The following is a 23414-nucleotide window of genomic DNA, read 5'->3' on the forward strand; positions in this document are numbered from 1 at the left end:
AGATATTTGATCTATAGTAGTGTTATATTTCCAGTGACTATGAGCCTAATAGTTAGGAGCACTTTGATAATCTTAGCAAAACTATTGTAATACACTATTTTATTTATAAGTTCGTTTTCTTTACTAAAATGTACTTCAATATTTTAGTACATAATTTAAAAAATATTTGTATATAAATACTGAAGGACTCCAAATGTTTAAAAATGAACTTTGAAAGTTTATCATATTTGATACATGACTCTAAAAAGTTATTTCCCTAGGAGGAATACCCTAACTTTCCACTAGCTGACTGAAGGCACGGTATAATTGACGGCATGATAGTAAAACAAATGTGCATTACAACTTAAGAACTGCTCTGTACATACAGCTGGCCTGTTGAGAGTACAACATGGTGGTGATCTGAGAACACTTTAAAAAACTAAATCTTACCATATATTTTTTCAAATGTTTTTATTGATTTGAGACAGAGGAAGGGAGAGCAACAGAGAGATGGAAACACTGATAAGAGAGAAACATGGATCAGCTGCCTCCTGCACGCCGCCAACCCCCTTACTGGGGATCAAGACCGCAACGGGGGCATGTGCCCTGACCGGAATCAACCGGTGACCTCTTGGTGCATGGGATGACACTAAACAAACTGAGCCACATTGGCCAGGCTGAAAATAATGTTTTTATTGAGTCTGAAAATATATTTTTATTGAGTCAATGAATATTGACTTCTACAACCCCCCCCCGCACCCCCCCTCACAAAAGCCCACGAGGAATAGCTTATTTAACTTTAGAAAAGAATACAGAGTCAAAGCTAGCATAAAAGGTGCTGAACTTTATTCTTAAATTTGAAATACTTTGGTTAGCCCTTGGGATACACACACACACACACTCCCCTCTTCATTTTAAGCCTTTCCTTTAAAGTTATTATATCAAGAGACTAAGTAACATATTTTTCAAGAGATGTAAAATGAAGACATGTTAGTCATTATGATCACAATGCAAACAACAAAAATTAAAATTAAATTATATTTTCTAAGGAATTTTTACTCAACTAGCTTTATTAAACAATTACAATAAATAGATTTTGTTAGACCAAGATGTCATTTATTCCCCACTAATTCATTTCTTTTCAAAGAATTTAACTTTATAATTTCATTGTATTTGTTTATAGATAGGTACCATAGGAAATTATTGTGAGAAAAAATTATGGTGAGCCTCTAACCCCAATTTCCACCATAATATTATCAGTCTCATCCAATGAATCCTATGTGTTATACAATGGTTCTCTATTTTCTAAACAACAAAACAAGGAGGTGTGTGTGGGGGGGACTAAATAGTGATTCAAACATTTTATTTTTATAGATCTACATCCATCACATTCAAGAAATATTTAGGCAGGGTTACACTAAGCCAAAAAAAGGTTGTAAAATTGAGCAAGATGTAGTCTCTATCCTGGAAGAACTCCCAATTCAGGAGAAAGAACAGACGAGTCAATAAAAAATGACAAATCAATATAATTGATAAATGAAACTGCTCAATTTTTATGGCAATGCATAGAGATGGAAAGAGTAAGAGATAAATATTTTTAGGAAATGCACATGGCAATACTTTAAACCAAAATAATAAAGGAAAAATAAATACTAGATTTTAATCTGACTTGAGTGCTTCTTCAGTACCTACTATCAAAGATACTATAAACAACTAAAGAAAACTTACTATATGCTAGGCACTTTTCTATGTGCTTTATTTATATTAACTCATTAACACTGCATTATATTATCTAATTAAAATTCATTGAAACCCTGTGAAGTAGGTACTATTATTATCCCGTTTTAGAGATGAAAAAAACAGGCACAGAGAGTTTAAGTCTCCAAGGTCACATAACTATTAAATATTGGAGTTAGGATTTAAATACAGGCAGATTTTGGTCTCTAGTCTATAGAAAATGAAATAAGTTTTTCCACGTACATAGCAAGAAGTATTGGTAGTTAAGAAATCTCTAGGATATTTCCTGAGCTATTTCAATGTGCAAATGTGTGATGTGTGGGATGAAATATATATCAGAGTCACAGAAGACACAAAGAAAGAAGAGACAAATTAGGCAACTAATTGTGTACTTTGATACACTTCTGGGAATTTACCAAAAGCTACTTGACAAAGAATTAATTCACCACTGCCAATATTTCCTTGGTTAAGAATTGATCCCATCATCTTTGACATTATATAAGCTAAATTAAGTGATCAGTAGACACAGTGAAAGGTGTTCACAACAATACGTGATTTTGCTTCCTTTTCCTAAATCCACAAGAACTTCTATATCCTATCTTCACTCCTTTATGCCCTATGCTTTATTTCCCTAAAACATAAGATGACAAAACCAAACAAACAAACAAACAAAAAACCTGAGAACAGAATACACCAAAACAGCTCCATTGGAATGTCCTTTCGAAGGAACTAATAGCTCTTTCACCCTCACCAAAATTATCTGAACACTACAGAAAACTGCTAATAACATTTACTTAAAAAATTGTTTCAAATGTTCTTTGTTGTTTACTCCAACCCAAATATACTTGCCAGGAAATTATGACTTCTACTTCATTTTGAATTTTTTAGTTTAGTAGACAGCCTAAAAATACTTATTAACCAAGTAGTGTGTGTGTGTCTATGTATGTATGTACTTATATGTGTGTGTGTAAAGAACATCCTCTTTAATATGTAGGTATCACTTGATACAGTTTCTTAATGTCACCACATACGACCTTTTCTAAAAGCCAATCCATCTTTAATATATATCAATTTGATCCGTGTGTGGTTATTACTTCCTAGCAGTAAATATCATATTGATACGTGCATATTTCTATCCTACACTTTATTGTTTCAACTATCTCTAATTATCTTCATTCTACCTAGGATACATAATCATAACAAATGTAGATTTATATGGTTATTCTAATCTCCCACAGACACTCACTCATTCAATAACATTTATTTGGGGGCCTATTATACATAAGCTAAATTAAGTATGGTCTTTGCTTCATGGCTGGAGATTATAGTGTAGTAGGGGAGAAAGATAATGAAACAATTAAAACAAAGCAAAACTGAAACTATGGCAAATGCTACAGTGTTAGAAAAGTGCACAAAGTTAAAGTGTTGATTAGTCTGCAGGTTCAGGAGCCTTTTTTCTCTAAAGGAATGGCTACGCTGTTTTGGGATGGAGGAGGGGGCACCACTGAGGCTGCTTGCTCAGAATAAAAGTACTTTGACAGGTGTAAGACAAGGCTAGGGAAGTAGGAAAGGGCCAGATTATGCAAGAGCTCCTAAGGGGTTTTGGTCTTTACCATAAGAGTAATGAAAAGCTAATGTAGGATGTTAGCCAAAGGAAGGACACGATCAGATAAACCTCTTGAAAAATCATTCTGAATATAATGTTAAAAACAGAATGGACGTGAGAGTGGATGTGGAGCAACTGTGTGAGGAAGTTATTCCACTAGACCAGGCAGGAGGCAATGTTGGCTTGGACTCTCATGGCACAACAGAGATGGATAGAAGTGAACAGTTGACAGATGATAGCATATAGCTGATAGCACTTGGTGATAGACTGGTCATGGGAAGAAGTAAAGGAGAGGGAGTTGATCAAAGATGACACCAAGGTTTTCTTATGCAACTGCATGGAAGATGACAGAGGCTACTAGTACTGGACAAGAGTTGTGTTGTGCTTCTTTTCAGGGGTAGAGAGGCTCACAAGTTCCATTTTTGGTCATATTTGATTAGAGGTGTATTTGAGACATCTAGGTGAGGATATTATACTTCAACTAGCTCTGGAGCTCAGAAGAAATGTCTGCATTGGAGATGAAAACATGGGAATCACCTCTGTATAGGCCACCTCCAATTTCCTTCATAGAGCCACCTCCTCCCCATTCTTAAGGTGTTGATCACAGCGCTCAGATCCCCCCTGTCACAGTCTATCTGCACATGTCTATCTTCCCCATTAGACTACTAGTATAAGCTCCGTGAATACAGTGACCACTTCTATTTTGATTCTTGTCGTACCTCAGCTTCTTCCATAGTTCATGCACATATCAGGGTATCAATAAATAATATCCTATATAATAAAAGGCTAATATGCAAATAGACCAAACTGCAGAACAACCAGAACAACTGAACAACCGGTCGCTGTGACGTACGCTGATCAACAGGGGGCTTGTGTGGAACACGGCAGGCGTTGGCCGTGGCGGGCTGGTGGAGCAGGTGAGTGGAGGTGCCAGACCAAGGCAGGGCACCGGTCACTGTCATCAGGACAAGCCTCTGGTGTTTACTGAAAATTCTTTGCTCCTGCACACGGCGGTCCCGCCTGGTGTTTGCACCTGCTGCCAGCACCAGCACCGCTCACACTCGCTGCTGGCGCCAGAGCCACTGCTCGCACCCACTGTCAGTGCCAGCCCTGCTTGCATCAGCAGCTGGTGCCAGGGCCGCCCCTCGCACCTGCTGCCAGCACCCAGCGCCTGTTCTGATCGCTTGGCGCCATCAGGGGTGCGAGCAGAGGCTGCTGGCCCCAATCACCCCTGAGAGCTTCTCCACCTCCCCCCTGCTCCTGAGGGGTGATCGGGGCAGCAGCCACCGCTAGTACCCCCTGACGGCACCGAGTAATTGGGTCCGGCACCGGGTGCTGGCAGCGGGTGTGAACAGCAGCTCTGCTGCAGTCAGTGGGTGTGAGTGAGCTGGAGCTGTCAGTGCATGGGAGCGGCAGCAGCAGGAGTGGAGCTGCTAGCAGAGAGGGGGCTGGGGGCCGTGGCAGGAGGGGCCAGGCAGGGGCACAGAGGATGGGCCAAGACCTACCCCTGTACCCACCGCAGCCTCACGGCCCACAGTTCCTTTCAAGGTGCACAAATTTGTGCACTGGGCCCCTAATTTATGATATAATTAGCAATGAAAGACATACTCTAATCAACAATGACAGAACTATAGAAAAAATAACTGAAATACTATTTTCAGCCTAATTTGAAAGACTTGTTATTTTCGGAATAAGGTAAGGTAATGGAAGTAGAAAATGGAGAAAAATACATTATATATCATTTAGTATTAATGTATCACATATAGTATTTATAATATTTTATACATTTTCCCTTCAGGGGAAAGTAATAAAATTTTCTAGATATTTATCAGTTACACAATTGAAGTATAAATTTAATGGGAAGAAAACACAATTTGATATGCAATGAAAATGCAATTATCTTTGTTATTAAAAGAACCTCATTTAGAACTTCCTGTATCTTTAAAAATGCCCAACAGAATACAAACTTTTACTATTATAAGAAATAAAAAATTTTAACAACACTTAATGTACAGTGTTTCCCACAGATCTTAAAGTAGTATTATATTTATTTGCAGGCATTAAGCTAAAAGATAGCATTTTTGCACCTCTTTTTTATTGACAAGAAAGTTTTTGAGAATTACCAAAAGCATTATAACTAATTCCAGCTAAACAAAAACACCTTTTAATTTCTATAAACAGAATAACAGGCTGAGTTCCATTTCTATTAAAATTAAATTGAATACTGCATATCTTACATATAATTGCCTAGCTTTTACTTTAGCTGTTTTTTATCACCATATTTTAATTTTTTAATATATTTTATTAATATTTTTTACAGAGAGGAAGGGAGAGGGATAGAGAGAAACATCGATGAAAGAGAAATATCAATCAGTTGCCTCCTGCACACCCCCTACTGGGGAAGTGCCCACAACCAAGGTACATGCCCTTGACTGGAATCGAACCTGGGACCCTTCAGTCCACAGGCTGACGCTCTATCCACTGAGCCAAACCAGTTAGGGCTATCACCATATTTTATTGAGACAGAATGTATCAAGAAACACTGCACTTATTGAAAAGGGTCAAAGGGCTAAGATCCCACTGAAATACCTTTTTTAAAAAATTATTGATAGTTATTTCAATTACTACACTCATTTTGGTTTGGGGAATATGAAAAAAATGTGGAAGTAATAATTTTAACAAATAATTTTAACACTTTGGGCATACCATTCACTTCTAACTTTGAATGCAGACAGAACATACCTCATCTTAATCTTCAAAGTGGTCAACACTGTACATATAGATTTCAAAATTGTCTTTATCTTTCAACCTCTAATGCACATTGTAATGTTATATATCCAAGCTGAAGAATGTTATTACATTGCCAAAAGCATATACATTTTTGTATATAGACATAGTCTGGAAATTTTAAGCAAATATATTGAAGACTATAAAATACAGTGCAAGATTATGAAAGATGCAAACTAACAGTACTGATGCTTTTAAATTATATTAAAGAGAAACAAATACATTAAAATAAAAAAGGAAAAACTGATAAAAAATTTCTGGAAGAGGTTGTGGTTGGCCATTTATTACTTTTCTGTATTAGAGTTAATTAATATTCTAAAAAGGTCTACAAAGGCTGAATAACCTCTTAAGCTCTGAATTCATGGCACTGACCTTAGACTTTCTTAGAATGATTTTTAATGCACTCTGTTATTAGTAAAACCTGTTCAAACACATGCCCCATCTGCCAGCACCCCATCTGCAAGAGAGTTTCTTATTTTTGTAGACAGCACAACTTCTGCCTGTTTCCTTCTCTTCTCTACATACCAGCTGTATGGTAATGAGTATGGGCAGCTGAAAATACTGCATGATAACAACGCTAATATGAAAATGGCAGAACAAGAGTTCCCCTTCAATGAGTCACTTGGCAGCATGAACATAGCAGATAAGCTAATAAACAGAAGTGTGGGGGGGGTTATTTGTGTGTATTGGGGGGAATGTCCTTATGGGAGTGTGTGTGTTAAATATGGGTTTTCCACATAATTAAAAATAAAAAGTAGCAGAGGGTAAAAAAAAAATAATCTAAATTTCTACGTACTTTTGTTAAAAATTGTGAATCAATTCTTTAAATGTTTTTTAAATCTCAATTCTTATATAGTGATGCTATATCAAGTACCATTTTGACAAGCTAATTTTCAAAGATGTTAACAATTATGTTCTATTTTCTAACTAACTTATTTGGGGCCTTTAGGGAAAGAATAGGAGTCAGAACTTAAAATCATAATGGTAACTATTTGTTAGACTTTTAACAACTATTTGCTAGATGTTTTAGATAATCTGTGAATCAATAAATTCTATGTTTTTAAATCCTATACAGCAATTTAAATTTTTAATTTAATAGTATTTGAAGCCAGCACATTTATTCTGAACATCAGAGAAACTCCAACAAAATACTAAGGTGGCACACGTTACCTTCTTAATTGAGGAAGACATAATGGGGTTAATTTTTCCATATGTGATAGTCATGATGAATTAATCTACATAACGTAAGTAGAATGAAATCACATTAATTTTTTATGTGCAGTATCTTTCCATTTAGAGATGAACAGTCATTCAGGAAACAGTTTAAGAAAAAGGACATTCAAAATTGATGCTGTATATTTTCACAATATGAAGACACTAAAATTGAAAAAATATTGAAAATACTAATCATAGGTAGGTAAAAGAAATAAGTACCAATATATCAAAAGAATTAATTATAATTTTTACCAATACATCTTCAAAAAGTGTTATGTGAGCTTCATAACAGTTATTAAGTTCTTATTACATAACTGTACTTTCTATAGGTTATTTCACTGTGTCCTCACAACAACCCTACAAAGTAGATACTATTATATCTACTTTACAGATGAAGGTAAGTAAGTGGTGGAGCTAAGAACCTGACCCCAGGTCTAATTGGTTCTATCACCCATCTCTTAAGCACTCTGCTTCTGAAAGAAACTCCAGCAGGGCAAGGATGTGGGTCTGTTTCTTCTCTGTTGTACTCCAAATGCCTAAAGCCATTCTTGACTCATTGGAGATGTTGAAGAGACTGCATGAATAGATGGAAGAGATAACTATTCAGTTGTTTTCCTTTAAATGTAAATCACTTTCAGTGAAAAAAAATCTACTATACAGTTTGTAATAACGCTCATTGTTTTAATATTGAAAAAAAATACTGATTAAAAATTTTAAAATTAGACTGCTTAGTAACCTAAGTTTTGTTCACCTCTCAGTTTGAAAAATTAAGACTTTATTTTTTGAAATTCGCATAATTAAACTTTCATTTTGAAAGGGTGGTACAGAATTAATAAGAACAAAAGTGCACTGATTTTAGTATTTTACATATTTTCACGGATTGACTTGTCCTCATTTTTACTGTTTAAATATAAAAATGCAGTTTTTCTGTTAAAAAGTTTAATGCATTCCTTGAATTCAAATATAAATCAAGGCCACGAGCTTCCCTAACAACAAATCTTTTGTATAAAATATATGAGAATAACGAATAATTCCAACTTAATTTAATAGTGCCAATTATCCTTTAAAAAGACATACAGTTGCATTTTCTCAGAAGAGCAAACTTTTAACAACACTTATGGATTTAAAAGAATTCAGACAAGATTTACAAAAACAGTCCTATACTGCCCCTACATGTTCAAACTCATAGTAACAATGACATTTTACTATTAAATTCTAAAGTGATAATGTAGAGATTTCTGTGGATTACTGAAAAGCTGTTTAAGCTTAAATTCTTCCCAAGTGAACTATATGAAATCACCCACACATAAAAATGTAATTAAATATAGGAATAAGCCATAAGTTTCAATTTTCATTTTCAATACTAGCAATGAGAAGAAATTTAAGAGGATTTCCTCCAACATTATCATATTATTTTTTTCTCTCAAAACCAATTTCCTCATCATTACATGAAGATAACATACAATAACCATAAACAAATGGCTGACCAGCCATGTCTCTTTGGGTTAATATTAATGAATTAATGTCTGAGAAATACTTACTGTTGATTGTTTTCCTCCTAGAACTAAATAAATGTCAATAAAGTTTGTAAACACATACATAAGCACTTACATATACAGACACTACAAAAGCCACAAGAGAAACCTTTATTAAAATAATATCAGATTTACTTTTAAAAAATTTTTCTTTGATTATTTTACCTTTCACATTTTAGGAATAAAACATTACATATGCAAATAAAGAGTTGTGCTGCATCAATAGGTACTTGGTAAAAGGAAATAACTGAATTGTAGTTTCTAACATCAGGAGTGTCACTGGCTTTACCACAAATGGTAGTCCAACTGTTATTACTTCTACAGTAAAATTTACATATTTACAAATCTTAAATTAGATCTATCATTATTTATCTACCATAAATTATATCTATCATTATTTAACTGGTTCATATGTGAGACACAAATTAACTTATACAACTTTCCACAAGTCAGGGATAGGGTCAAAAACTTCAACTGTGGCCCAGGAACAATCCAGAAAGAAATCACAGTGGTAAGCCTGATGGGATATTAAAGATTGAAGCTTCCTTGCAAGAACATAAAAAATGGAATAAGATGGAATAATATTTAATCTATCAGCCTCAAAATAATATTATATACAGAATATGACCTAACAATATTTGAAAGCAAGTAGATTATACATTTCATACCAATATAATCCTACCAATTCAGGGAAAGAGTATGTCTGTGTATGATTGCACATGTATGTGGATATCCATATATACATATGGAGCAACTACTACACAAATGATCATCTGCTGACTTAGAAATGAAAAGTGCATAATTGAAAAAAGGAGTCTGGTGATACACTATACTGGAGCAGACCAAACATGCTGCCCATGCCTAGACAGAATTCTGAGTCACTAAAATGTTAAAGTATATAAGAGGTAGGATTTTTTTTCCTGCTTTGTTCACTAATGCAACTCAAGTACCTAGACCTATGCCTAGCAATTAGCAGATATTTATTTGTTGAATGAATGAATAATCAATGCTCCTCTGGTTTTGATATGTGACCAAGAATGGGGATAATGAGCTAAGTCTCTCAGGGAGAGAAAAGCATCCGTATCCTTCTTAAGGGAAGGTTTTACCTTACTCATCTTTGTAACACTAGCAACACACACAGGGAGTATACCTAATATTTATTAGCAGAATTAAAATTAATTTAGTGGTGTTAATTTTCCATGGAAATACTGGGAGAAATAAAAATATGGCCAGGGATCCCATTCCTCATTTTAAGTGTAAATATGCTAGTATGAATTAGATTATATGGAGCTGCCTATAACTAGGTTAACACAATTTAGGTATTCATTTATATAATGTATGGGTTTTTTTTTAAGCATTTCAATATGCCTGTACTCGGAGACTTAAGATAAGACTTAGACTACTTTGACATTTCAGAGTGTACTCCATTTTTCATGTGGGTGATAGCTGTAAAACTCAAAGGTCTGTGGAGTTATTTCCACAACTGTGTTTCTGACTTCAGAACTTTTTTGAGTTTAGAAAGTAATATGGTTCAAGTAGAGTGCACTATAGAACATTCCCAGTACATTAAACATTAATATTTTCACAGCAAAACGTAAGCATATTCAGATAAACAATAAAAGTGGCTTTTTTTTGTCTCAGGGTCAGATCTGGCTAACTTTAAAAAATTTATTTAGTTCTCAGGACTTTTTGAATTTGTGGTCTGCACACAAGTAACTGAATTTATTATTTCATATTTGTTTACCTTGCCAGAAGCTAGGTTTCTTTTTAACATATTTTGCATCTGTCTCCCACAAGTCTTAATATTGTTAGTTTCTGTAAAACGTAACTTACAAATTTAAATAGCCTTGCCCTGTGATGTTAAAATTACTAAACTATTTGTACAGATTGTTATCTATCAACAAAGGGATAATAATTCATGTCAGTTACTTCTATGATGTAGTTGTAGATTTATAAATCATTCTATAATTTGTTTCATATTCATATCTGACAACTGAGGCACAGTCTAATTATTATCTGATGGCAAAAACAACTAAGATAGCAATGTTATCAGTAATTAGATATTGAGGCCATCATAAATTGTGGTAGCGAAGTGAGGATTCCATATTTAAAGACACAGTGTTACATGACAAGTTAACTCTTAAAACATCTGGAAACTAAGGATCGGTTTACTCAACAAATGCTTACCCAGGCCAGTATAGCAAGCAGTGTTCATGATGCTGGAGCCAGATGCCCAACTTAGAATCTTAGCTCCATCACTTACTAGCTTTGGGCAACTTATTTAACCTTCCCATGCCTCATATTCCTCATCTGTAAAATAGGTTATTTTAAGGGCAGAATAAGTTCATTTGTGTAAGTACTTAGAATAGTGCCTCCCTTGCATCCCAAGTTAGACTACACTATTATCCTATTTTATAGTCAACAAAATGTTAGCATTAACAGTTACTTTTCTGTTCCTCTAAATTAGAATCCAAGCTCGCTATTATATTCACAGGTTCTAGAAAAGTTCCCAATTCTGTTCTAAGTGCTTGATACATATTTTTGGACTGATATTAATATTTATACATTCCATGCCAAGTTGTAAGTGAATAATTTGCAGTATAATTAACATGAAAACACAAGCTATGAGCCAAAGTTCCTTCTGTCCATCATTTCTGTGATTATCTGGTTAGCAAGCATCCTTCATGTTACTGTGAAGCCTTTCCCCAGGCATTTGCACCGAGACTTTGGGGGACCTACTCATGCTCTCACCAGTGCTCAGTACATAGGCCCATTTAAGCAAGCATCCTTATGTACTATAAGGATTTACTTACGATTTTACCCTAGACTATAAAATGCTTAAAACAATGTGAGTTTTCCATTCTTGCATATCCACAGATAGAGGGGATGAAAAATCATCTCCTTTTTATTTATAAGCAATGCCTTCCACAGTGAGGAGAATAAGTCTGCAAGAAACTTACCATTTACATTATGTTTGCCCATGTTTCTGCATGAGGCATGAAACATTCTTAAGAAGAAAAAGACTGATAGGATCTAATTAATTAATTCCTTTATTGATAAAATAAGTAGTGACAATAAAGGATAGTAAATGATCTGAAAATGCCAATTTCCCCCAAAGTTCTGATGGAATATACGTGTAGGAAAAAAACTTAGGAAGTTACATTTTTTAAAAATCTGACACCCCATTGAAATTTCTCTCCAAGCTTGCTCATACCATCACCTTGTTCTTCCTACTTGCCAAAATACTGTAATAATCCTTCTTTATTTCAGCATTTTCTGACATTTGGGGGCTATTGGAGACACTCAAAAGTACCACCTAAATGATTACATCTTATGTTTGTTTCTCCTTCGTTTTCAAAATTGGTAAGTAGTAATTACTTTTAAAATTAAATGTCAAAATGTATCTGAGTTTAGTTAAATTTAGAAAAGAAAATACTGAAAATCACAGCTGCACAGTCATTTTAAAACATTTAGTAAACAAAAATATGCCATAGTTTTACAGTGCAAAAAACTCCTTAAAGAATTTTTTGAGTTTAACACACACTACAACGAACTGATAATACAAATATTTACACTCACTTTTCTCTTCGTATCACTGGAAGTATTAAAAGATATTAAATTCTTTGAGTTTACAGCCTAATTGAGACAGGTTTGAAGCTGTCAAATAACACCATTGAGCAGTACATATACGATTAAGGGCCACAGATAATGGCAACAATGACAGTATGTTCCACTAATGAATGACAACAAAGGTGGATGCAATCAGTGCCAGGAGAAAGGTTCCAACAGAGAGGGAAGCTAGACTGTGAAGTCATGGAAAAGTCTGGAGAGATAGAGGTACAAATGTAACTGTGGATACTGAATAGACTAGCATGAGGAAGGAGAGCACGATGCTGGCTTTTTAAAGGTTTCATTTTTCTATATGTTAAAAAAATACATCTAATATTTCTATGTGGCTAAGATGTTGAGTTTCATGAAATGTCTTTCAGGCATCAAGACATTTTAGAAGAGCAGACTTGCTACAACTAATTTAAATGAGTATTAATCATGGCTAGAATTAAAAAAAAAAAAAAAAAAAAAAGGGCAAACCGGGATTGGGTCTAGAGGCAAAACTATGTCAGAAATGTAAGACTAAGTAGTAGTGCTGTAAGAAAAGGCAAGTATTCCTGGCAGCTGCTCTTAATAGCATGAGAAGTACTCTTGTAGTAGGGATTATTAATAGCAATATGCTTTGGGAGAGGCTGTCATTTACACTTACAACTATCACACCAAAACCTAGAAATGTAAAAGAATAAACTAAGGTGACAAATAAAATTTGAGGTAATCATAAGACTTACACTAAAAATAATGTATTAAATAAATGATAAATCATGAAACTATGCATGTGGGTCATCTTTTTAGATGAAAACACATAGTTTTAAAACTATGGGAAGAGTAGAAGAAAATTATAGTTAAAAATAACAGGTGGCAGGTCTATGCTAAATATTATTTGCTAGAAAGAATAAAAAAATAAAATCACCATAAGCAACAAATAATTTATCTATTTTTCTCATGAAGCTTTAAGTATAAACACATATCATTATTTTCTAACAATGAAAAAAAATTTCCTCTGATGGAAAATGATAATGTATAGACTGAGTAAAATCTACAAAACTTTGCCATGGTAGCAGAACTTGGCTTAGAATATGATTTCTTTCTCTTTAAGCAGCATTATAAGTCCCCCATGCTGGTTTTGAATTGGTAAAATCTTTCTGGAAAACAATTTGGCAGTATTTAACAAGAATAAAAAAGATCATAATTCTTGACCCAATAATTCTACTTGTAGATATCTGTGTATAGAGATATTACACATTTATATATAAAAGAGTTCAAAGCAGGTCAATGCCCAAATCAACAATAGTAGGAAAATTATGATACATTCACATGGCAGATTATGCACATCTGAGTAACAGCCATAAGGAACCATCAGCAATACCTTAAAAAATGAATTGAAGTACCAATTTTGCTTTTTTTTTTTTTTTAAAAAAAAGTATTTACTTTAAATTGTTATTGAGCCCAGCTGGTGTGGTTCAGTCATTTAGTGAAGACATCGTTGAGTGATGACCTATGAACCAGGAGGTCAGGGCTCGATTCCTAGTCAGGGCACATGCCCAGATTTCAGGCTCGATTCCCAATAGAGGGCATGCAGGAGGCAGCTGATCAATGATTCTCTTTCATCATTGATGTTTCTATCTCTCCTTCTCCCTCTCTGAAATCAATAAACATCTATTTTCAAAAAAAAAATTGTTATTGAGGTTATTTCTGAGCAGTGGAATTACTGATAATTTAGAAAATTTTTTCTAAATTTACATATTGAGCATTTCTTATGTTTATTAAGAGAAGTAAAAGATATTAATTATTGGAAGACAATAAAATTCCCTTTATCACCATTCAACTCTGAAAAGTTGAGGAATTAAAATTTATTAAATTCAGGAGGGTAATAACTCACAAATTTGCTGTACCAACAGAGCTTATGATAATCTACTTTTGGGCTACATACAAAATTTTCATACAAAAAACATTTTATCATAAATAAATAGAGATGCTGTTTTCTGAAACAAAGGTAATACAACTGTTTGATTAAACTGACACCTTTGCTGAAATATACTAATGGGCTCAACAACAGTCTATTAAAGGAGCATAACAGATTAAAATGAACTAAGCTTGAACTAACTGAAGATTATACATACAAAAACTAATGCATGAATGAGATTAAGATTTTGAATACAGGTTTGTCTATTGTCACCATCACTGACTAAATGAGCTAAATTAACTAACTAAATAAACATAACAGATTAAAGTGAACTAAGCTTGAACTGAAGATTATACATACAAAAACCAATGCATGAATGCGATTAAGATTTTGAATACAGGTTTGTCTACTGTCACCATCACTGAGTAAACAATGAAGAAAAAACTAAAGTCAGAAGAGTACAAGCTAAGAGAGGTATAATATTGTTTTTACTTTTTGTCACCATTATCATAAATACTAATTGAGCAAACTGATGAGAATGATACCTCACTGCATGCATGGTTAAGGGTTCATCTGTCGGACACTGTTCTCAGTTGTTGCCTGCCTCACACAGACCCTGAAGTATGACAAAGACTCGTTCCTTCACCAAGCTCTAGTCAAGGCTCCTCTGATTTATTTTTCAAGAAGCCCTGTCCTTCAGCATGTTCTCAAGAGCCAAATTTTACCAAGAATCCTACTAAGCCAGTTTAACCAGAATCTCCGAACCTTGATATCTGACCAACCTCCATACTAGATCACCCTTCATATCTGCTGGGTTCCTCATCCTCCATCATCCTGCAGGTGATGTCTAACCACTTTTGGTTGAGATGATGTAGCCAGAATTCCCTGATGTTTGCTCTTAGCAATTTTCCATCCACTAACTCACCCTGTTCCTTGGCTATAAATTCTCGCTTTTCTTTGCTGTATTTTGAGTTGAATCCAATCTCTCTTTTCTATCACCAAAACTTCTTTTAGTAATCTCTATGTATGGCAATAGTTTTCTAAATAAAGTCTGTCTTAAGCAAGTGTCATGAGTCATTTTTTCTTTAACCGGTTTCATACCCCAGCTTACAAAAAAACAAACATGCATACTATTAAATATTTCCAGTTTTTTTTATAATTATTGCATAATCTGTGGAGTAACTTTATAACTGAAACATCTTAAGAGAGATTACACACACAGTAAAAACCCTAACTTTATAATGGACTGTGCTACTAAAAGTTATTTGTAGGTCAGCTGTTTGAATCTTTGAATGTATTTTCTCATAGAAACTATGTCAACAGAGAGAGGCTCCCAGGCTTACCCTCCTAAATACTAATGTAACAGTAATTAAAAAGTGTTAAGTTTACAAGAAAAAATGTATAAAGGTTTCAAACTTTATTAGAAAGAGAATGACTACTACCTGTAGCATTAGAGAATCCTGAGTTAAATACCAGCTTAACTATTTACCAAGAAAATTAGGGAAAGTTAACTTGTTTGAGCTTTAGTTTTTTAGTCTAATAAAGGGAGATATTACCTAACTCACATTACTAAACTAATGTTTAAATCATTTAGGGATTAACTGAGTTAAATTCACAAAATAGCTGGGACAGTGTGTAGGATACATGATAGGTTCTTTTTAAATATAGCAATTATTAATAGCATTATTATACTAATACTGTACATTAAGGAGGGAAATAATAAGCAGTATGTTAAAAATCCTAGTGATAAGACACATAAAGATGTTTCTTTACTTAACTACAAAAGAGTAAGAAGAGCAGATGAGGGTTTTAAAGAAAATGAAAGGTTTAAGGCTCTATCAATATCATACCTAAAAAATTTACCATAAGCTGAAACTTACATACAAGCAAAAAGATATATGCATAAGATTTACGGTAGTATTACTGTAATCATAAAAACCTGTATATAACTTTTTTATAGATAAAGTTTTATTAAAACAGACTTGTCCATTCACCAAGTATTGTCTACATCTGCTATAATGGCAGAGCTGAGTAGTAGTTCTAATAGTGACTTATGTGGTTCATAAAGTCTGAAATATTTAATGGTCCCTTTGCAGAAAAAGTTTGTAGACCCCTGATTTAACTTAATCCTCAGTGATAACAACACACAAGAGTGAGTTTAACATTTCCTCAAATGATACAAATATCTGATTTTAATTTTATTCCTATTTTCACTTTAAAGAAAAAATTTAAATATACTATTTTAATAGAACTTGATATGCAATACAATGATTACAAAGTTATTTCCAACTAACAGAAATCCAGTCATATATTTCATTGCTGCCTGAGCTCTTGGGTTTCAAGTGAACCAGTCCTTCTCCCACATTGTCCCCACCTCACCTCCCTGCCACTCCACCAGCAGCTCTACCCTGTTCTCTAAGTCAACTGTGTTGCCAATGCTTATAGGACATATAATCACTATGTGGTCCAAACTCAAAAATATATAAGGCACTCTAAAAGCAATATTTATCTATAAACCAGCACAGTCGACCAGATTATCTTAAAAAGTCCTATATAAATCAACAATTACATGCCACTTAGAACTCTACACCAAAATAGTAATGTTGAAGAATAACCTTATGAAAATATCCTAAATCAGTGGTTCTCAACCTTCCTAATGCCACGACCCGTTAATGCAGTTCCTCATGTTGTGGTGACCCCCAACCATAAAATTATTTTCGTTGCTACTTCATAACTGTAATTTTGCTACTGTTATGAATCGTAATGTAAATATCTGATATGCAGGATGTATTTTCATTGTTACAAATTGAACATAATTAAAGCATAGTGATTAATCACAAAAACAATATGTAATCATATATGTGTTTTCTGATGGTCTTAGGCGACCCCTGTGAAAGGGTCGTTCGACCCCTAAAGGAGTTGCGACCCACAGGTTGAGAACCACTGTCCTAAATGCTTTAAAGTCTCCAATAAAAACAAAATGAATTAAGAAATTAGGTTTAAACAATGCAGTGCATTTTCTTTCAACATACTATTTTTAATTGTAAGACAGCATTATTTCTTTTATCACTTAAAAAAATTGCTGCCAGGCAAGCTATGAAATTCCATCAAGCTGTATCATTAGTTTATATATATTTAAAATGTAGAAAAATCATGTATCTTAAGATTTAAGAACTACACTATTACCTCAACTAGACACTCCAATTTCAAAAAAATAATACTTTTTTAGAGATTTTAGAGATTTAAAAAGTTTTTCCTGTAAAATTTCTCTTCCATAAAAAACAATCAATTCTTTTTAAAATAAAAAGTTAAGTACTCAATTAGTATTTTCAAATTTTCCTGATAATGAGACTTACCTATAGAACTTCAAAAAATACAGATAGATCCTTGAGCCTTAATCCAGATCTCTTAAATAAGACTATCCAAAAGAAGAAACCCTAGATTCTGTGTTTTTAACAAGTATTCTACGTGATAGTTATAATCAAGAATGTCTGAGCAAATATAATTATGAGGATCTTAAGACTAAAAACACTTTTATTTTAGGTAACTGATTAATAGCTAGATTGCTATTTCTTTACTATTGTTAGTATTAAGTCCAAAGTATCTCTAATAAGAAACTTGAATAATTCAAACAATAATAACTAGACTACCAGCACTAATAATGAGATTAGTGAATTTCCTGAAAACACTCAAAAATATAAATTGAAGTTGTAATTTTAACAACTATTTTAAAGATATTTTACAATCTTCAAAGTTATTTTGTGCAAACATTAAGAGGACCAATACCTATGATGAAGAGACAATATCATGTTTTTCAAATTTTAATAGGTCAAGACTGTAGACAGTCTTATAAAGGTCGCTGTACTTTCCATTAGCTCACTACTTGGAAAATAATAGCTTACAAAATACAGTAGTCTATTTGCTTTATGTACTTTGTGTTTAACAATCTGCTTGAAAGGACCTATAACTAATGTAAAAGATAAACGGGATGCTAGACACAAAAAGATTAATTATATTTCACACCGAAAGTCTCTTTTAAATCTTTGATAAAGAAAAATCCGTTTTAAAAATGTTTATCATTAACTTTACCAAGGAAAAGTTAGTAAATTAAATAGCAAAGAGCATGTGAATCAATTTAAAGCTACCTAAATAAACCAGTTGCAAAAAGGGGAGAGGGAGGATATAATTACACTATCCCTCTAATATTTCTAGTAGTCAAGTCAATGAGTTATGCAATAGTTATTGGCAGGCAGATAGTCTAAAACTGAATGTGTTAATTTTGTTTTTAGCTATCTTCTGAAAAATTTTCTAGTATAAATTTTATTTTTCAAGTTTAGTCCCCTTCTATTATTAAAAATCCAAGGCTATAATTTAACATAACATAGTAACCTAGAAAAGTCAAATTGAATAGTGACCTTAGGAAGCCCTAAGGGAAAGTCTTGAAGTTCTCTCTTAATTTTTAGAACAAAGTATCCTTATTGTTAGAATCTTAACCCTTTCATTAAAAAACCCACACTTCTCTTCCTCAATTAAAAAATTTACTTGTATTGGTATTTTCTTTTAGAGAAGTATTAAAATAACAAGCTAATTTATTAATGACTTTAAAGCTATTAGAGGCCTCTGTGTAAATGCTTAAATCAGAGCAGTGACCTCATTCAGAAGTTACAAAAGCGACAAAGGGAAAGAAGATAAAATAAAAGAAACACTTTCTGAAAACAAAGTAGGAAATAAAATAAAAGAGAGATGGAGATATTTGTATTCCATTTTCAATGTTTAAACTGTATTACATTTAAACTGTATTACATTAAAAAAATGGTTTTCAACATGGCTACTACTTGTTTGGAATACAAGGAGAAACTAATCAAAAGGAACTAAGATAATAAAAACATATTTGATGAAGGTTATTTAAGTCCCAGGAAATAGAAGAGTCCTCTTACTAAGAAGAAAAAATATTTTTCACGAGTTATGAGTTAATCTACTTGTTTAATAGAATGTTTTTCCTTTAATTAAAAAAGGTTTTAAAAAGGGGTATTAAAACACTAATAGTACTGATATATGCAAACAGTCATTTAATCTCAGACAGGTTTTTTAAAAAATGTATTCAGAACCATAAACGTATTTTAGATCTAAAAATACAGCACTCCAGTTAATATTTCAAAATGGCAATATAGAAAATACAACAAAACTTCTGCTCATATTAACAAGGTCAAAATTTGGCAGGGAGAGAGGGCAAAACATCCTGAAAAACATCCAATAGATCAGAACTTGATTATACATTAGCACAAGTTCTACAAGAGGTTTGTTAGTTCAGGACTGTCTATATATAAACTGTTATCGTAACTGCCACACAATGGCACGTTATTTTTATTTTACATAACAGCAAAAAGTAATAGCTCTATTATGTTAAGTTTGCATTTAAGAAGTAGCAATTTAAAAATAATACAGCTTAAAGTGCCAGATAAACATACGGAACTTGGAATACTCTTTACATTACAAGAGCTAAATGCTATAATTCCCATGTATAAGGAGAATACCACCAGGTTTTTGCTTTTCCCACAAAATAACCACTACAAATTTTGGATTTCAGTATTTGCCAATATATTTCAGAACATACTTCTTATATTTACCAACTTAAAATAAGGATTCTAATATCATAAAATAATAAACGAATGAGAGATAAAGGTGGATTGGGTAACCTTGCCCTCAAGGCTATCATATTATTAAAACTATCACATATAAGTTTTTGCTGGCTACATAATGCACTGAGAGTTTTAGTTATGAAAATCAATTGAAAATTGAAGCGTTTCTTTACCAAAGGAGGCAGAAGTATTTCTTTTAAATAAATATTCCTATTTTTTCAAATGCGTAAGTAAGACTTACCCGTCTTCGACAAAAGGGGAGGCCTTGGGCAATGATGCTAATGCTAAATATCTTCATCACAGTTTGGTGTGGTAGAGGCTCTTTTGCACTTTTAAAATCAACAGGAACCAAGCCATGGTTTAGAGTAGTTTTCCCCAGTTTTGACATTTTAAAACTCTTCCTTGTTGATGAATACCCTCTACATGTAATACAGGCACATTACTAAAAATTCTAAACACCAAATTAAAATACAATTTTATATTAAAAAAAAGAAAGAAAGAAAGGCTGAGAACCCAAGGCCTGCTGCTTTTGTCTTTCAACCTTCTCCTACCAAATGTCCTGACCTGTCTGAGGCTTGGTGAAGTGCAAACTATCCTAGAATAGCCAGGAATTATAAACTACTGAAGTGAAAGCTCCTGCTCCTGCCAGTCAAACAGCTGGTGAACCTCCCATACAAAGTCAGTAATGTGAATACAACCGAAGCAGGGCTGTGTGTAAAGGCCCTTTTAAAACTTCTCCAACTACTAATGTAGGTATTCATTCCCTAGAAAGTGAAAGTAAAGTTTCTTTACAAAAATAAAAGAAATAAACATTGTATTTTCTCATGAATATCTAAGCCTATCTTACCCAAATATCAGCATTAATATTTTAGAAGTGTTTTGGATTATGCTTCAAATTCAAGGACAGTGCTTATACATGCTCAAAAAATAAACACATTTGTTCTATCTTACATATATTCAGTATGAGCACTGTATTTTCAAGTGTTCGTCTTAGCCATGCCTTTTCTTTTTCCGTACATACCATTCTCTGTCTCCTACTTGGTAAGACATTGAATTGACTCGAGATCTCTATAGCTATTAATACGCATTTCAGGTTGATCTTTACAGTAGATGTTATAGTTGTTTGCAAATTTCAATCGCTATAATTCTGAAAAACTCGGTGATTCCACGTGAAAGTGCAAGAGGCATGTGTAGTGACTTATTAGGGATATTTAAAAAACAAGTATTTATAGATGTAACTTGTGATGAGAAGTAATCCTAGTAAAATGAATACTAACTAACCAGTTCATTGCCAATTCTTAGTGCCTAGTTTCTCCAGCATACTTCGGTCATATAAACACTTTTTAAAACATAGAGAGGGATGTGGTGCATAATCCATTCCCCAAGAACCTTCAATGGCTCCCAATGCCTAAGATGAAACCTCCCCTCTACGTGGCCTCAAACTAATCTTTCCATCATTATTTAAATATTTTCCTAAATTAACCACTTATATCAGTGCTAAACTTTACACTACATTTCATATTCAAACCCTTGAACTAAACAGTTACAAAGATGATAAGAAAAAGAGGTCAGTGTGAAAATTAATAGGTAGTAGTGTTTTGTTGTTGTTTTTGTTGTTGTTTTGTAATCCTCACCTGAGGGTATTTTTCCCATTGATTTCTTAGACTTAGAGAGAGTAGAAGGGAGGGAGAGAGACACATCAATTGGTTGCCTCCCAATTTGGCCTGAGCCTGCAACCAAGATATATGTCCTTGATCGGAATTGAACCCATGACCCTTCAGGCCAACCATTGAGCCAAACTGGCTAGGGCAGTAGTAACTATCTGTTCACAATGCTGTTAACTGGTTTGTTTTCTCTTTCTGTTCTACGTTATTCTTTCAATATTCACTCATCTCTTTATCTCTCCTTCCAAGAGCTTTTATGGATCTTTGTAGCATGCATTTACTAGGATGTGAAATGGAGAGAATTAAAAAGAAGAATGCCAGAGTGGGTGATTTCCTTTCTAACTTTGGAGAGATCTGTCTTACTAAATATAAAGTGGGCTGCTGGAAAGTCAATACATACACAATAAAGACTCCCAATCCTACCATGATACTACTTTCTTAAAGTATACCTTCTCTTATACCACAATTTAAAATGTAGTTAAAAATGCAAAACCATTAGCTGAGGTGACATATTTAACTACACAAAAGTAAACAACTGAATTTCTCCAAAGAAGATATACAAATAATCCATAAGCACGTGTAAAGATTCTCAATGTCATTAATCATTAGGGAAATTTTAAATCAAAACCAGAATAAACCACCAATGTCCACTCATTAATGAACACTAAAACACCACTGATGAATACCCATTAGCATGGCTATTATTAAAAAATAAACGGGGAGGGAGAGAAGGAGAGAAAATAAAAAATGCTGGCAAGCATATACAGCAGTGGTTCTCGACCTTCCTAATGCCACGACCCTTTAATACAGTTCCTCATGTTGTGGTGACCCCCAATTTCATTGTTACAAATTGAACATAATTAAAGCATAGTGATTAATCACAAAAACAATATATGTGTTTTTCGATGGTCTTAGGCGACCCCTGTGAAAGGGTCATTCGACCCCAAAGGGTCGCGACCCACAGGTTGAGAACTGCTGATATAGAGACATTGGAACCCTTGTGCATCACTGGTGGGAATGTAGCCACTGTGGAAAATGGTACAGTGGTTCCTCAAAAATTACCACATTACCCAGCAATCCCGCTTTTGGATCTATATCCAAGAGAATTGAAAGAAGAGGCTCAAACAGATAGCTGGAAACCCATGTTCATAGCAGCATTATTCGCAATAGCCAAGCAGTGGGAGCAACCCAGGTAACCAATGATGGATGAATGGGTTAGCAAAATGTGGTATATACATACAATGGGGTATTATTCAGCTTTCTGGCACATGCTACCACATGAGTGAATCTTGAGGACATAATAGTAAGTGAAGAAAGTCAGTGAAAAAAAGGACAAATATTGAATGATTCCACTTATATGAGGTACCTAAAGCAGTTAAATCCATAGAGACAGAAAGTAGATAGCTAGTTGGTTGCCAGGGGCTAGGGAAAGATGGGAATGAGGAGTTATTATTTAATGGGTACAGAGGTTCAGTTGAAGAAGATGACAAAGTTCTGAAGATAGATAGTGGTGATGGCTGCACAACATTGTGAATGTACTTCATGCCACTAAATTATATACTTAAACTTGGTTAAAATGGTAAATTTTATGTCATGTATATTTAACCGCAATAAAAAATTTGTTTTAATAAAAAAGGAAATGACTAAAGATATAACCATAATCACCCAAAACAAAAACCCCAGAAGAGATCTAAGGATTGAAAACAGGATACTGGAAATCTGCAGGATGGGATGGTATGA

The 23414-nt window shown here is 33.7% G+C and overlaps 1 protein-coding gene across 16 annotated transcripts in view; it reads right to left on the reverse strand.

The window, feature by feature from the left end:
• Positions 1-23414, reverse strand: part of FBXW7 (F-box and WD repeat domain containing 7) — a 177659-nt gene that overhangs the window by 50797 nt on the left and 103448 nt on the right. Inside the window, exon 2 of one of the 16 annotated variants that reach the window (XM_036313010.1) lies at positions 20252-20429. The exons of the other annotated variants lie outside the window; for them this stretch is intronic. Within the exon in view, the coding sequence (XP_036168903.1) occupies positions 20252-20398 (147 nt within the window). The 5' untranslated portion in view covers positions 20399-20429. The remainder of the gene's footprint in view (positions 1-20251; positions 20430-23414) is intronic. 16 annotated transcript variants of the gene reach the window in all.

The sequence above is a fragment of the Myotis myotis genome, unplaced genomic scaffold, assembly GCF_014108235.1.
Source record: "Myotis myotis isolate mMyoMyo1 unplaced genomic scaffold, mMyoMyo1.p scaffold_m19_p_6, whole genome shotgun sequence".
Lineage (NCBI taxonomy): Eukaryota > Metazoa > Chordata > Mammalia > Chiroptera > Vespertilionidae > Myotis > Myotis myotis.